We start from the raw sequence: 15,319 nt of genomic DNA, 5'->3' as shown, positions 1-15,319 counted from the left end.
AGACGCTTTTGAAGCTGGGCCTTATTGCCTGTTGTCGGCAGCTCCAGTTTGCTCAATTCCTTTTTTAAGTCTTCCACACGAAGCTCATTAAACTTCATTGTAGATTTTTTTTCGTTATTTCACTTCCGACACCAATTGTTACGTTTTTATATTTAGGCGTTTTTAATTACCCGACAATTAAAACACAGCCCAATAAACACAGGATGAGCGTTTTTCAAATGCAACAACTTTTCAGTTTGAGGGTAAATATAATTTTCAACATAAATTCAACTTGACTTGAAATAGCTCATCATCAATACATCTTCAAATTGTTTGCGAGTTACTTCCAATTTGCCAATATGTTGACGAAATCTTTGAAAAGTTGTTGAAGATAATATGAGAAAACTTTGACAAAACACTACCCTAAAATGCAACGAAAAAACCATGTGGTTTTCAATACTTATTTGTGCAACGAAGTTCGTGGTCAATTGCAAGAAATAAAAAAATGGAAAATTTTAGACAAATAACCAAATAGTTTATAAAAATAGGTAAGTGAAAATAAAAAATGAAATAAAACTTTAAGGAAGTCACTAAATGTATATCTCTTTGCAGAAAACTAAAATTATGGATTCTACGTTCTTGAAAACATTAAAAAGCTGACCGATGAAAAAATGGTGGACAATTAACTGGAACTGCTTCAAATAGTTTATAATAATTGGTACGTCAATATGAAAAATTAAATCAACACTTTAGAGAAGTCACTAAATTTAAATCTCTTTGCAGAAAACCAAAATCTTTGGATGCTACATTCTTGCAAACATTAAGAAGCTGACCAATGAAAAATGAGTGGCTTATCGACAAGAAAAAGTTTCCAGAAGCATTACAAGTGCAACCAATTAAAATTGTTAAAAACAACAAATTGTTGAAATCAACAACTTCTGGATGAAAATGGGCATCACATCGTCAGTTTAATTCATATGCTATTATCAGTTTAAAATGGATATTTTGTGAATTCCTTCTGCTGGAAATCAATTCTAACACGCGGTCCAGTACGTTCCTAATTTCAATTTGCCCGCATGTTAATAAATTTTAATGCTGTTTTATGACACCAAAAGGAAGGAAAACGAATTATCAATGCAAAAGTGTTTACTAATAATGTTTAAGATATTTAAAGTTTTGTTGTTTGTTTTTTTTTTGGTTCTTATTTGTTGATATGTTTAATAAGATTATTATTTATCAATTGGTATTTTAGTGTATTATGTAGTGTAGTGTATTATTATATATTTTATTTTGATGAAAATGAATAAATTATACAAAATTCATAGAATTTTGTCTTTGGCTTTCAATTTGAAGTGGGGATATCATTCATACAAATTTAGGTTGAAAAGTATTTGCAAAGATGTTAATTTTGAATTTGACCCGCATCGAAAATTGTTTGACAAATTATTGAGTAGCGATGCATTTCAATTTGAGGATAACACTTGAGATATTATTGCTAATGTGTTGAATTTCACTGTTGAGGGTAATGTCTGTTTTTTGTTGAGAACGCGATTTTCTCAACAATTTCTCAACTTGAATATTACCCTAATCCTTTGAAAAAATGTTTGAAAAATTGTTGAAATTTAGCATTTTTCAAACGTTTGTGTTTATTGGGAGTTCTTTTAAATAACGACAATCTACAATTTATTTACTATGACTTCACACTTTACAATTCGTTCACACTGAAGTTATTCGTTTGACGCTTTAATTAAGACTGACTCGTTAGCAGCATGCGAGCGCTTTTATATATGACGGTGTGGCAATACGAGAACATTCTGTTAGCACTACAATATTCTGGCAACGCCAGAACATTCTTAGACAATGCTAGAAGGATCTACGACCATTAAGTAATTCGTCTGGTGGCTGCCAAACACATACACACTCACATAGATATATGCTCGCATTACTACAACAACAATGACAATAGACAATGAGATGAAATGAGAAAGCAAAATAACAAAGCAAAGGGGTTGTTATTCTATGAGAGAGTAAGAACTAACATTTCGGTAAGCAAACAAAAGAACATAAAAGAAATTCAGGAAAATACTAGAAAATGAATAGATGATTCCAACAAGTGATAGCGAAATTTTATCGTTACAATTTGAAATTTTAAATTAACGGAAACTAATTTAAATAAACTTATATCTATAATTATCAAATTCGTAACAATATATTTTGAATAGGGTATGTTATTCCCCTGCCAGCATTTCAAAGTTCCATTTCATCCTCATCGCTACCACAGACTCGTAAATGTCACCACAACCATCGCTTGTTATATTTTATTTAAATAAAAACGAAAATAAAGTTCTGAAAATATAGATATTACACTTCAAATTGTGAAAGGTATATGGTGAACAATTTTCGACTTTCCAAATAGAATAAAGTGATCGTTTTTCGAATATTTTTCCAGGCACGCTGTCTCCATCGAACTGGCTGATAGACGCTGCAATATGTAACTTGCTACTTCCCTGCCAGCATTTCAAAGTTCCATTTCAACCTCATCGTTCCCACAGACTCGTAAATGTCACTTCAACCATCATGAAAAGGTACATCAAAAAGTACATGCAAGTAATTTGCCATCCCTACTGTTAAAAAAGCCATTTTTTTGTGAAACGCCAAGCGCAACAAGCTTGTTATATTTTAATTAAATAAAAACGAAAATAAAGTTCTGAAAACATAGATTAAACGCTTAAAATTTTGAAAGGTATATTGGTGAACAATTTGGTGATTTTCCAAAGTGATTGTTTTTCAGATATTTTACAGACATGCTGCCTCCATGGAATAAAAACACTGGTTGATAGACGCAGCAACATGTAACTCGCTACTTGTAACTCAACATCATCATTAATGCCAAAAATTATGTTAAATGTAATGTGATAGTGGTATAAATGTTATATTTTTAAGAATTTGTAAATGTTTAATCAAATTAATAAATATCTAAACAAACGTGTTTTACTCGACCACAATGATCCTTTTACAACTATCTTAAAATGCACTTTTTCTGATTGTTTGGAGGGTCCCTTATTGGCGTCGTTCTAAATTTATCTATAAAGGCACCTAATAATTGCACTCATGCGAAACATTTTTGTAGTAACTTGGCGTGGTACAACTTCTCAATAGTGACGGCGCTTTTCCGACGAGTTTTTGATGTCGTATATGATTGTTTTCGACGTAGTGGGGATTCTCAAAAGAGTCCCCAAATTCAAAAAATGTTGGCAGGGTTAAAACCCAACATCATTCTGTTATTAATGCAAAAAATTATGTTAAATGTGATGAGATAAACCGAAAAATGTTATATTTATAAGAAATTATAAATGTTTAATAAAATCAATAAACATCTACGCAATCGTGTTTTACTTGACCACAATGATTCTTCTACAATTACCTTAAAATGCACTTTTTCTGATAGTTTGCAGGGGTTCTTATTGGCGTCCTTCGAAATTGATCTAAATAGGCACCTAATAATTGCACTGATGAGAAACTTTTTCGTAGTAACTTGGCGTTGTACAACTTCTCAATAGTGACGGCGCTTTTCCGACGAGTTTTTGATGTCGTATATGATTGTTTTCGACGTAGTGGGGATTCTCGGAAGCGCCCCCAAATTCAAAAAATGTTGGCAGGGTCGGGGTATATTCCAAATTATGTGGGTTCACATTCTAAAATTGACGCGTTTTGGAGGAAAACTTGTGTTCTGAACTTGTTTTTTAGTTTGGCGAAAACGACTCGTTTTGAAGTGCTTATAAAGGGAAAACATTTCAAACCCCAAAACATGCTTGGTAAGAACACCGTATTATTGACGGTTACATTTCAGTCAAAATAAGCCAATTAATTCGGCAGCGGATTTATTCACTGTTCTGATTCCATTAATTTGATTGGCTCAGCCGCCAATGGCAAAAATTGATTGTCAACCGTCGCCGACAAAAATATGTTGACCTCACGATTTGATGGACACATTTTTAATTTTATTATATTTCGTGTAAAGATACTTTGAAAGTGTCATATCATGAAGATATGGCAACACTGCTTCATGGGCTATCACCACCTGTGCGTAGTGTGTGAGTAAAGGGTAAAGAAGAAGAGAAATGTTTTGATACCCTCATCATTCATTACAAAAAATTTTCTTTGTTTGGACAGACTTAAAAATTGCGTTGCGTATTAGCTGCAACGCAATATCATAGAAAAAGCGTAAACAAATCTTGAAATTAATATTAAATAATATATGTTCTTTATGACAAACAACTACAAAACAACAAACTTGCTCCAGATACGTCTTTAAAATAAAAGATGTCGTTATTTCATATGTGGGACGGATTAAAGAATAAGACGTGTCGTTATTTACTACAAAGATACTTGGGCCAATTTCTCGATGAGAATCTGAATTTGGAACAATTGAATATAGAACTATACAATGGCAAGGTCACAATAAAAGATGTTTCGCTGCGTGTTGAGACACTCAATGAGCTTTTGGAAGCACAAGGATGGCCTTTAGAATTTACAGATGGTCAAATAGGGCAGCTGACAGTATCTGTGCCCTGGAATGCCTTAATGACAAGTGATAGTGCCATAGAAGTGGCCGATGTAGTGCTGTGTATGCGTCCCGTAAAACGGGAACATGATGGAACATCCATGATCGAATCAATGTGGTCTTCGGTAAGTAGTTCCCTACAATTGGCCGAGGAGTATATAAGGCAGGAAGAGAACGAATCCGATGCGACAGCCACACAAACAACAATAGGCGGTTTGGAAAAATTCGCCGAGACAATAGACAATGTTTTGAATCGTATTCGAGCAAAGTTCACCAACATTACCATACAAATCGAACATCCATTAGTGAGTACGCTGAAAGGCATAGCCTTTAAAATACATCTCGACGAGGTGGTTTATAAAAATGAAACTGGCAATGAGAAAAGTGCAACTACTCCCTATCCCAATCCCGGAGAGGAGGGGCAAAATTCAGCCGATGTCTTGAATCGCATACCAACCTACACAAAGCACAATATAAGTGTCACTGGAGCACACATATACACACAAGAACTGAAATCCGAGGCCTGTAGCGATCGCCAGCAAGATATACCTGTATTGCAATTAAAGGGTGAGCAAAGTGTGCAGATAAAAGTTAAACAATCGGAAGATGTTACGGGGCCAAAGATTTACTTTAACATAGAGCTAGGTGCCATATGTGGTATTTGTTCGCCACAACAAATACAAATGCTATTGGAATTCCTCGAAGCATTTACAGATGACTCACGTTACAAAAACCCACAAATGCAATCATCCCATTGCCATGATATGCTCAGTGCCCACGAAGGGGATCGTTTCGATCACTACCTTTCTGGTGGTGGAGTTGGTGGTATATTAGGAAATCAATCGGCATGGATAAGTGCCGATGATGGTGCTACAAATCTACATACCACTATGCCACATAGAACATCACATTTGCATGGTGGCAATCAAGAGAAGTATTGCGAATCCATAACCTCTTCTATGAGCTCACGTAGTACTCTGACAAGTGTTTCACGTTATCAGCGAAAGCCCACAAATCTTGATACATCGGGCGAGATAAGCAGTTTTGTCATAAAAGTGGCATCATGTGTATGGGTGGTATTACAGGAAGACATCTTAGTGGAATCTGCTTCAAATTACTACGAAAGTTTGTACAATGAACAAAGCCTGAATGAACAAACTAGAGTGTCGCAGGCATTTTTCCAGAAGCTAGAATCAATGTCACTCGATAAAGATGTACGCGAAGCAGTGCTCTGCAATAAAAATCATATTCTATTGCGTCTATACCCTGTGGTGGCCGAGGGAAAACAACATCGGAATAAGAATATACTGCAGTTCAATACAACTGTGAGTGCAACGCAAGTGGATTTTTGTGAGGTACTCGAGGGCAAAGTAACGCCTTTGCTTATGTTTAAACATCGTATGGGTTCAGCCACACAAGAGTATCAATTGAAACCAGAACTCACGCTACAGGTGTCCACTACCAATTCAGTGACAATGAAAATTAAATGTACCACGAATATTAATATTGAGGTAGCTCATTGTACCCTAGAGTTTGATGTATCGATAATCGATCGTTTGGGAGCTCTGTTTGCCCCCTCACCCTATGCGTCGGCGAAAAGTCAAGAGGTGAAAGCAATAAGGGATAATGAGGCTTCAGCTATAAATACCATTCTAAATGTTATATGCCCGCATTTGGATGTTAATGTACGTTTTCCCATTATAGATGCAAAACCAGCCCATGATCCTGACCGTATTCCCTGGTGGAAACAAAATATTCGTAGCGACTTCCTATTGCTTAGTTTGGAAACAATGCAAGTGAAATACTGTAAAAATCGCGTCGAACTATCCTCAAGAGAAATCAATGTCTACTACTGTGAAGATCGTTCGAAAAAGATACACATAGTGAATACACGCTCTAAATGCACGGAACGACCGGGCAGGGAGCCCCTCTTCGAATATCCCCAATTGTTTGTAGATATTAATGATGAGAGTAGTTTGAAATGTGACGAAGCACCCTGCTTACCATTTAGTTCAAAACGTAATTGCCGACAAAGTAGCACTGCCCAACCTAAGGTTGAAATGGATGTTACGGAAACAATTCTACTGCCCGGAGAAGCTCACGAAATCAATGAGTTCTGCCAAAAGTCTATGGCCTCGTCTGTGATTGGAATACGCATAAGTTTTCCCACTCTCAATTTATTTTTGGAATCAAAGCAACTGTTTGAATTAATCTATAATCGCCTAAATTCAGATTTATTTATGTGGGAGCCAACATCACCATATTTGACTGGGACACCATCACCATCAGTGACGGAAAAATGTTTTGCAAGTATGCATAATTTGGGATTAATGGATTCGGTTTATATATCAGCAGTACAAGAACAGCCATCATCATCCTCATCAATACTCAGAGATCCCTTTGATGGAGTATATGAACAAAAACCATCAACTGCCACAAGACTAAAATATGGCGACGACGATGATGATGACAATGGCGATACAGATGAATGCAATGAAGATGATGGTGACTTTACCTATCATTCCAACACCTACGATGAAAATCAAAAAGATGATAATAAGAAACTAGTACATCGTTGTTCGGTAGAAATCAATATAGGCCATGCCACAGCCGCTGTATTTGTTCCAGTGCGTGATGCTGATAATCACATTTTACCCGAAGTTTTGGGCAAATTTCTACTCTATGTGGATGATCTACGAATATTCAGTTTAAATGGCTATTGTGATGATCCTTGCTTGGCCTATTTCTGTTTGCAGGTCAACAGTGTGGAGATGTATCATGGTGGCGTGGTACCCATGAATTCGCCCCTGCGTTGTGACAATAAAGATGACATTGAAGAATTTATGAAATCGACCATCTATAAAATTCCCCATGGTCTAACCAAGGGAATCAAAGCCTGCGCTAAAGGCGATAAAAGCGAAATGGTTACTGTGGCCATTGAAATACGAAAAAATCTAGCACAGCATATAAAGAGGCTTAAAATAACTGCCGGCATTAAAAATACCGCACTGCGTTATATACCCATGTCACCTTCTTACTTTTGGCTCAATCAATTACTGGATTTTCTTGATGTTACAGACTTTCCCATAGAGGGCTATGAGCCTTTTAGTGTCATATCGGAAATGCAACTCCATCTATGGGATAGTGCAATTGATTTTCGTCCCGATAATTTCCCCTATCGAGCTGTATTGGAATTGTTCTACTTCTCGGTGAGCAGCAATATTATATCCAGCATGCCTGGTTGCAATCTTCTGTTTGTTCTGGAGGAATGTATCTTTTCGGTGGCCCCCCATGACATTGAGAAGATTTTACCCAGTAATAAAATAACCTATATCGATGCATCCAATATGGTACCAGTTTTGGATTTTGGCCTGTTAGAGATTTCATTGCGCATAAGTGGAACTACTGCGGAAAAATGTCCCAAATTGGATTTGAGATGTTCCCTGCAAGATGTCCACTTGAGAACTTGTTATGATTCGGGAAGTGCTTTTGCCCTGCTGATTGGTTACATTGCCAATAATATAGCCAAAGATGATGAGTCAGCGGAAAAGGCCTCTTTGAATTCTTCTCTATGCTCTGAGTCGGATTTATTTATGGCCGAATCACAAACATCGGCTGAAATCAATAAGCGGTATCAGGAGCGTGTAAATTTACTAATGGCTGAGGCTGTCATGGATGGCGAAAGTATTATGGAAGACAGTGATTTGGATTTAACACCTAAAGACGATGAACTTTTCTATTTCCCCGATGAATCATGTGGATCACAAAAAGATGCTGCTGGTGAATTAAATCTTACCACCACGACAACCCTTCAAGATTTCGATGTTCCTGGAACATCAACAGATACGAATAGTGAACCATTGCCTTTAATTAAAGGCGATTTTGGCATAGTCTCTGAGGATCCACCGCGTTCCAAGGAGCTACGAAGTCAAGGCTCATCGGAAGAAGATTACTGCTTTATTGTTGGTGAGGAGAGAGTTGAACATGACTACGAAGACATTAAATTATCCGAAGATCCTTTGCGAATAGTAGACAATCATTTTTGTTTGCCCTCATCTCACAATGATATACTCAAAGCTCCTCCCACATTTCCTCCGCCAGAATTTCGTTATACGCTATGTGAAATGACCATCACCTGGCATTTATATGGGGGCAATGATTTTGCTCCAACTGAAACTACCCCTTCTTCAGGCTCATCGAAAGATTTCGGATCAGATGCTACGCCCTCCATGTCAGAGGCTTATCGACATGGTGTATCCAATGCCAGTAACCAGTGTAGACCGCAACAAGCCAAAAAACCCAAAGAGAAGCTAACATGGAAATCTAAGGGAGGCAAAGATCGTAATCATGAAGTTCTAGTGGAAATTCAACTTAGTAAAGTGGGATTTTCCTATGAGGAATATTCTCAACAGCATGTCTATGCTTCGCGCCAAGTTTTTGTGGTCAATGATTTGGAGATAAGAGATCGCCTACAGACTTCGGATATCAACAAATTTCTCTATAATGCTAATACAAAAAATTTCGGTAATAGGAAAATGAATCATATGGTTGTGGTGAAATCCCTGCATGTTCGTCCAAATCCCGAGGAGAGTCCGGCACAAGAATGTTCGCTGAAAATATCTTTATCGCCTTTGCGTTTACATATCGACCAGGACACATTGGAATTTTTGGCAGATTTCTTTACGAGCTTTGGTAAAAGCTGTGAAAGCGATCCGTCCGGCAAGGGTAGTGGTCTTGAAAAGGCCAAAGCTCCAGCACCTCCACCCACAGCAACAATATGCAATGATTTTGATATTCCAGAAGCTGTACAAGATCTAAGGGCTCGTCGCATTGTCAATGAAAATTTATCGATATTAATTGATGAACATGCAACAGATAATGCATCCGCATCGGGATCAAAAGGCAAGCCTTCATCAAGCGGATCATCTTCGGACTCGCCCACATACTTTCGTGAAATTGCCTTCAGTCCAGATATATCCATATGCTTTGACTATCATGGCCGTCGAGTTGAATTATCTAAGGGACCCATTGCTGGTCTTCTCATGGGTTTAGGTCAACTGCAATGTTCCGAAATAATTTTGAAAAAAATCGTATATCGAAGGGGTATTCTGGGTATTGAAAAGGTGCTTACATTCCTTGCTAAGGAATGGCTGAGAGATATCAAACGCAATCAACTTCCAAAAATATTAAGCGGTGTGGGACCCACACATGCATTTCTCCAGTTTTTCCAAGGTATCTATGACCTATTCTGGCTACCCATAGAGCATTATCAAAAAGATGGTAGAATAATACGCGGTTTACAATTGGGAGCCCAAAGCTTTAGTGCTAGAACAATACTCGCAGCCTTGGAGATAACATCACGGCTAATACAATTGCTACAATTTACCGCAGAAACAGCATTCGACATGGTTTCCGCAGGACCTCCCGTAAGGCAGTTGAAAAGATCCCGTAAGGGTCAAAAACGACGCACACACCGGCCCAAAGACATACGTGAAGGCATGGTGAATGCCTATCAAATTGTCAAAGATGGCATTAATGATTCGGCCAATAATTTGATTGAGACTGCAGTAGCTGAACGCGATCAGAAGGGCATAACAGGTGCTGTTGGAGCAGTTATGCGTCAGGTGCCACAATTGATGATTTGTCCGGCTGTCTTGGCCACCCAAGCAACAAATAATATTTTGGGCGGTGTTAAGAGTTCGCTGGTACCTGATTCGAAAATTGAAGCCAAGAAAAAATGGAAGGATGAGAATTGTTAAATACACACACACACGCATGTTTTATGTGTGACCCGGCAATGGTTTTTGTTGGTCATCGATGACGATGGTATATGGGGTGTATAGCAATGGAACGAAGTTGGTGATCATGATTAGAAATAAAATAATTTTTAATATTAGGAATTTAACGTAAATATATTTGCAAAAATTATACATACATATACAAACTCAACATTTACACACGCAGACACAAACACACTATGATATATAACCTACGATTAAGCGAGAACAAAATAAAATGTAATAAATAAAATTGTTAATTTTTTATTCAAATTATAACAATTGATAACATTTATTTACAGATAGTGTGCAGTCATATGTGAGTTTACATACATTTCAGCATTTTTGGAAAGATTGAACAAGAATGAATGGTTATGGGGTGTCGGTGGTTCTCTCGCTCGGTCAGTAGGTCATTACCTCATTTTAAAGTAGAACAATGAGATAGACCAAAAATAAATTATTCGCACACAGGGCTCATTTGTTTCGTTTGTCTTCAATCAATATCACAATATATATTTATGTAAGTACGTCATTTTTATTCAAATCTTAATGAGTGTAGAATATTAATGTGACAAATCAAAGCAAAGTAGATTGTGTGTATGGAAAACAAAGACTTTTCGTAACAAGAGAAAGTAAAATTAGCAAGAAAGTAAAAGATCCCAAAAAGGCCCATATTTTCAATTAGGAATTAGGGGTTTTATTTTACTTTTAGCATATTTATAAAGACTCCGACATTTGGCTGCCTTTGTACTTCTGCCATTAATGCATTGAATAATGATGCAGATGCAATTTAACCCTGGAAAGTCATCCTTATTTTTTGTACACTAACGTCATCCTTCGTCATTTTGACTACGGCATATTTCAAGACGCTATAATTTGCATTGTGAGCAAAAATGAGAACCAAATTTGAGAATATTTTCTTATTCAATATGTTTTTAATTAGTATACAACAAAAATTCATAAAATAGTTTAATTAGTATAGCTTAAATTTACCATTTCCCAATCGACTAAAATACATTTTAGATCGAAATTGAAATTATGCGTCGTCATTTTGACGAAGGATGACTGTCCAGGGTTAAAGATAAAAATAATGCAGAAAAATCAGCAATCAGAACCTTTTTTTTAATTTTATTGTTTAAAAATTTTGGAAATGACAATTTTAGAATCAGTTTAAGAGTTTTTCTAACTTGCTACTTTTCGCACAAATTATGACTTTCAAACGGCTGACAAAGCCCGACCCAATCCCGGCGAAGTGTCTTCTTGAGATTATCGTCCAAAATGCCCCAGGCGCAAAAAAAACTTTCCAAAAATCTATGAAATTTAATGAAACCTTATTGTGAAGTTTATTTTTATTTATTTATTATATTTATTTTTTTTTGTCAAAATTGTATTTCTATAGAAAATTTTGTTCTATAGACAATTTTGTCGAAATTTTATTTCTATAGAAAATTTTGTCAACATTTTATTTCTATAGAAATTTTGTCAAAATTTTATTTCTATAGAAAATTTTGTCAAAATTTTATTTCCATAGACAAGTTTGTCAAAAAATTTTGTCAACATTTTATTTCTATAAATAATTTTGTCAAAATTTTATTCCTATAGAAAATTTTGTCAAAATGTTATTTCTATAGAAAACTTTGTTAAATTTTTATTTCTAGAAAAAATTTTGTCAAAATTCGTTTTCTATAGAAAATTTTGTCAACATTTTATTTCTATAGAAAATGTTGTCAACATTTTATTTCTATAAAAAATTTTTTATTTTATTTCTATAGAAAATTTTGTCAAAATTTTATTTCTATAGAAAATTTTGTCAAAATTTTATTTCTATAGAAAAATGTATTTCTATAGAATTTATTTCTATAGAAAATTTTGTAAAAAATTTAATTCTATAGAAAATTTTATAAAAATTTTATTTCTAGAAAATTTTTATCAACTTTTTTTCGATAGAAAATGTTGTCAAAATTTTATTTCTATAGAAAATGTTGTCAAAATTTTATTTCTATAGAAAATTTTGCCAAAATTTTATTTCTATAGAAAATTTTGTCAAAATTTTATTTCTATAGAAAATTTTGTCAAAATTGTATTTCTATAGAAAATTTTGTCAATTTTTTATTTCTATAGAAAATTTTGTCAACATTTTATTTCTATAGAAAATTTTGTCAACATTTTATTTCTATAGAAAATTTTGTCAAAATTTTATTTCTATAGAAAATTTTGTCAAAATTTTATTTCTATAGAAAATTTTGTCCAAATTTTATTTCTATAGAAAATTTTGTCAAAATTTTATTTCTATATAAAATTTCGTCAAAATTTTATTTCTATAGAAAATTTTGTCAAGATTTTATTTCTATAGAAAATTTTGTCAAAATTTTATTCCTATAGAAAATTTTGTCAAAATTTTATTTCTATAGAAAAATGTATTTCTATAGAATTTATTTCTATAGAAAATTTTGTAAAAAATTTATTTCTATAGAAAATTTTATAAAAATTTTATTTCTAGAAAATTTTTATCAACTTTTTTTCTATAGAAAATTTTGTCAAAATTTTATTTCTATAAAAAGTTTTGTCAAAAAATTTATTTCTATAGACAATTTTGTCAAAATTTTATTTCTATAGAAAATTTTGTAAAAATTTTATTTTATAGAAAATTTTGTCAAAATTTTATTTCTATAGAAAATTTTATCAAAATTTTATTTCTATAGATTTTGTCAAAATTTTATTTCTATAGAAAATTTTGTCAAAATTTGATTTCTATAAAAAATTTTGTCAAAATTTGATTTCTATGGAAAATTTTGTCAAAAATTTATTTCTATAGAAAGTCTTGTCAAAATTTTATTTCTATAGAAAATTTTGTCAAAATTTTATTCCTATAGATAAATTTGTCAAAATTTTATCCCTATAGAACATTTTGTCAAAATTGTATTTCTATAGAAAATTTTGTAAAAATTTTATCGATTTTTTTTCTATAGAAAATGTTGTCAAAGTTTTATTCCTATAGAAAATTTTGTCAAAATTTTATTTCTATAAAAAATGTTGTCAAAAATTTATTTATTTAGAAAATTTTGTTAAAAATTTTTCTGATGTATTTCCGTTTGTTTATTTTTTATTTCAATTAAAGTAAGTCAAAGCCTTTAAAAGACCGATTTTGTAATGGACTACTCTAACGTATCACAAAACTTAAAAAAATCAGCCTTTTTGTTATAAAATTAAAGTGTATCTTAAATCCATTTTTAAAAAGAAATTCATTGGAGTATAATTCAGCTCTGTAGGGAAGATCCATTTTCTCTCAATACAACCTCCCTAATAAATGCTTTGCAAGCTTTTACACATTTTTCGTAAACCTCCTCAAATGGTGCTTCGCCCAAAAACTGTTGGGAATACAATTTAAATAAAAATTGGTTATTAATGCACATTTCTGGTTAAAAGTTATAATTTTATGCTTCTCACATAGTATGGATCGTGAATATTTTTTTCATTTTCATTTAAACCAAATTCACCCAGTAACATAATTTTCCCTTTGCATTCTGGCAAGGCTCGTTTCTTTAATTCTGCTACATTATCTGAGTCCATGCCAAATATATAATCTGCATTCAAAAAGTCATCCGTTGTTATTACTCGAGCTTCTTTGTCATATGAAATTCCATGATTTTTTAAAACACTCAAAGCTCGCTCTTCAGGTAAGGAACCACTATGATATCCAACAAGAGCTGCACTATCGACAATCCAATCTTCATGGACATTGGTACGTTGAAGAGCTTGTCTCATTATGGCTTCCGCCATTGGGGATCGACAGATGTTTGCTGGAAAAAGTAAAACGACATTTTGTAAACATTTATTTTGATTTCTATTCCAAAATTTGGATTTACCCATGCAAACCATTAGGATTTTCTTGGGCATTCTTGAAGTTTAAGTCATTGCAAATTAAAACGAAAGACCACTAATGTTTTTTTATTTCGATTTTGCTCCAGTTTACCTGTCAACGTTGTTTTTGTTTTTCATTGCTCAGCTGTTGTGGTGCTACCATTTCAGTGGTGTGTAAATTGGTAGCAAGTACTATTTTAAACATGAGTGGAGATGGCATCAAATGTCAAGTTTGACAAAAGAATTTGTGTTGCCATATTATTTTTGAATGAACTACACTTGCAAAAAATTCGTTTTTTGTGTGCAAGCAGATCTAAGATGGGCTTGACCGGGTCCAGAGATTTATGTAACCCTTATATAAACCGACACCCGATTTGGGGGACTTAAGGATCTAGACACTGTAATTTTTATCCTGACATTGGATATCTAAAGTTGTTTAGGTTCATAAATGGGTGTGACGAATATGGTGAGTAGACCAAGCTTCCCATTTTTGTTCTTGGTCATCGACCTAATTATTTTTATCCGATTTGGTTGCAGTTCTAAATCTAGAGATATTTTGACAAAAATAATTGTGTCAAATATGGTCCATGATTTGGTGTAGCCTACATATTGACCGATCTCTCGATTTAACTTCTTGTTCTTCAGGATATCTCTATTTTCATCCAGTTTGCCCAAACTTGGAAAGCTAGAAGTCGTTTAGGTACACAAAGACCTGTGTTGAATTTGGTTTGTATCGGTCCATGGTTGGTATAGACCGAGCTCCCGATTTGCCTAAAAGTGGAAAACTATAGTTGTTTTAGCCCATACATTTTTGTTTATATCGGCCCATGTTTGGGTACAGCCCCCATATAAACCGATATCCTGATTTTTCTTTTTGGTCATCTAGATATCTTTGAGTACACAAATAGGTGTGTCGGCCCATATTTTGGTATAATCCCCATATAGACCGATCTCTAGAGTTGCCTTCTTGGGCTTCTGTACAACGCAATTTTCATTCGATTTGCTGGAAATTTGAAATCCAGAGATATTTTACGTAATTTGGTTTATATTATTCCATGGTATCGCAAAGCTCTCTCGTGATTCGATTTCCTGAACTTCTAGACACCACAATTTTTATTTCATTGGATTTCCTTGGATT

The 15,319-nt window shown here is 34.1% G+C and overlaps 2 protein-coding genes and 1 long non-coding RNA gene across 4 annotated transcripts; 2 read left to right on the top strand and 1 right to left on the bottom strand.

Annotated features, from left to right (window-relative positions):
- The first annotated feature begins 242 nt into the window (after positions 1 to 242).
- LOC142242950 (uncharacterized) lies at positions 243 to 1,306 on the top strand. Its single transcript, XR_012724268.1, has 3 exons — positions 243 to 527; positions 592 to 697; positions 763 to 1,306. It is a non-coding gene; the product is annotated as an uncharacterized LOC142242950 (long non-coding RNA).
- A 2,810-nt stretch (positions 1,307 to 4,116) lies between these two features.
- Positions 4,117 to 10,797, top strand: Atg2 (Autophagy-related 2). 2 transcript variants are annotated; one of them, XM_075292297.1, is made up of 2 exons: positions 4,117 to 10,560; positions 10,627 to 10,797. In XM_075292297.1, the coding sequence occupies exon 1, from the start codon at positions 4,303 to 4,305 to the stop codon at positions 10,300 to 10,302; it is 6,000 nt and encodes a 1,999-aa protein (XP_075148412.1). In that variant the 5' UTR covers positions 4,117 to 4,302; the 3' UTR covers positions 10,303 to 10,560; positions 10,627 to 10,797. The 2 variants fall into 2 exon arrangements, with proteins under 2 accessions (XP_075148412.1, XP_075148411.1); XM_075292296.1 differs by having other exon boundaries at positions 10,623 to 10,797.
- Positions 10,798 to 13,392: 2,595 nt separating this feature from the next.
- LOC142242949 (low molecular weight phosphotyrosine protein phosphatase 2-like) lies at positions 13,393 to 14,317 on the bottom strand. The gene is made up of 3 exons (XM_075314418.1): positions 14,187 to 14,317; positions 13,768 to 14,120; positions 13,393 to 13,688 (listed from the first exon to the last, which is right to left on the bottom strand). The coding sequence occupies exons 1-3, from the start codon at positions 14,215 to 14,217 to the stop codon at positions 13,578 to 13,580; spliced, it is 495 nt and encodes a 164-aa protein (XP_075170533.1). The 5' UTR covers positions 14,218 to 14,317; the 3' UTR covers positions 13,393 to 13,577.
- Between the last annotated feature and the right edge of the window lie 1,002 nt (positions 14,318 to 15,319).

This window comes from Haematobia irritans, chromosome 1, assembly GCF_050003625.1.
Source record: "Haematobia irritans isolate KBUSLIRL chromosome 1, ASM5000362v1, whole genome shotgun sequence".
Lineage (NCBI taxonomy): Eukaryota > Metazoa > Arthropoda > Insecta > Diptera > Muscidae > Haematobia > Haematobia irritans.
The sequence above is the reverse complement of the archived record's forward strand: the minus strand, read 5'-3'. Positions and strand labels throughout refer to the sequence as shown.

Excerpts from the sequence above, each read along its gene's own strand:
- LOC142242949 (XM_075314418.1), bottom strand. The coding sequence starts at position 14,217 with ATGCCCAAGAAAATCCTAATGGTTTGCATGG. Across the intron at positions 14,121-14,186 it reads AATCCTAATGGTTTGCATGG|CAAACATCTGTCGATCCCCA; the intron begins GTAAATCCAAAT and ends TACTTTTTCCAG. Across the intron at positions 13,689-13,767 it reads ATATTCACGATCCATACTAT|TTTTTGGGCGAAGCACCATT; the intron begins GTGAGAAGCATA and ends TATTCCCAACAG.
- Atg2 (XM_075292297.1), top strand. The coding sequence starts at position 4,303 with ATGTCGTTATTTCATATGTGGGACGGATTAAAGAATAAGACGTGTCGT.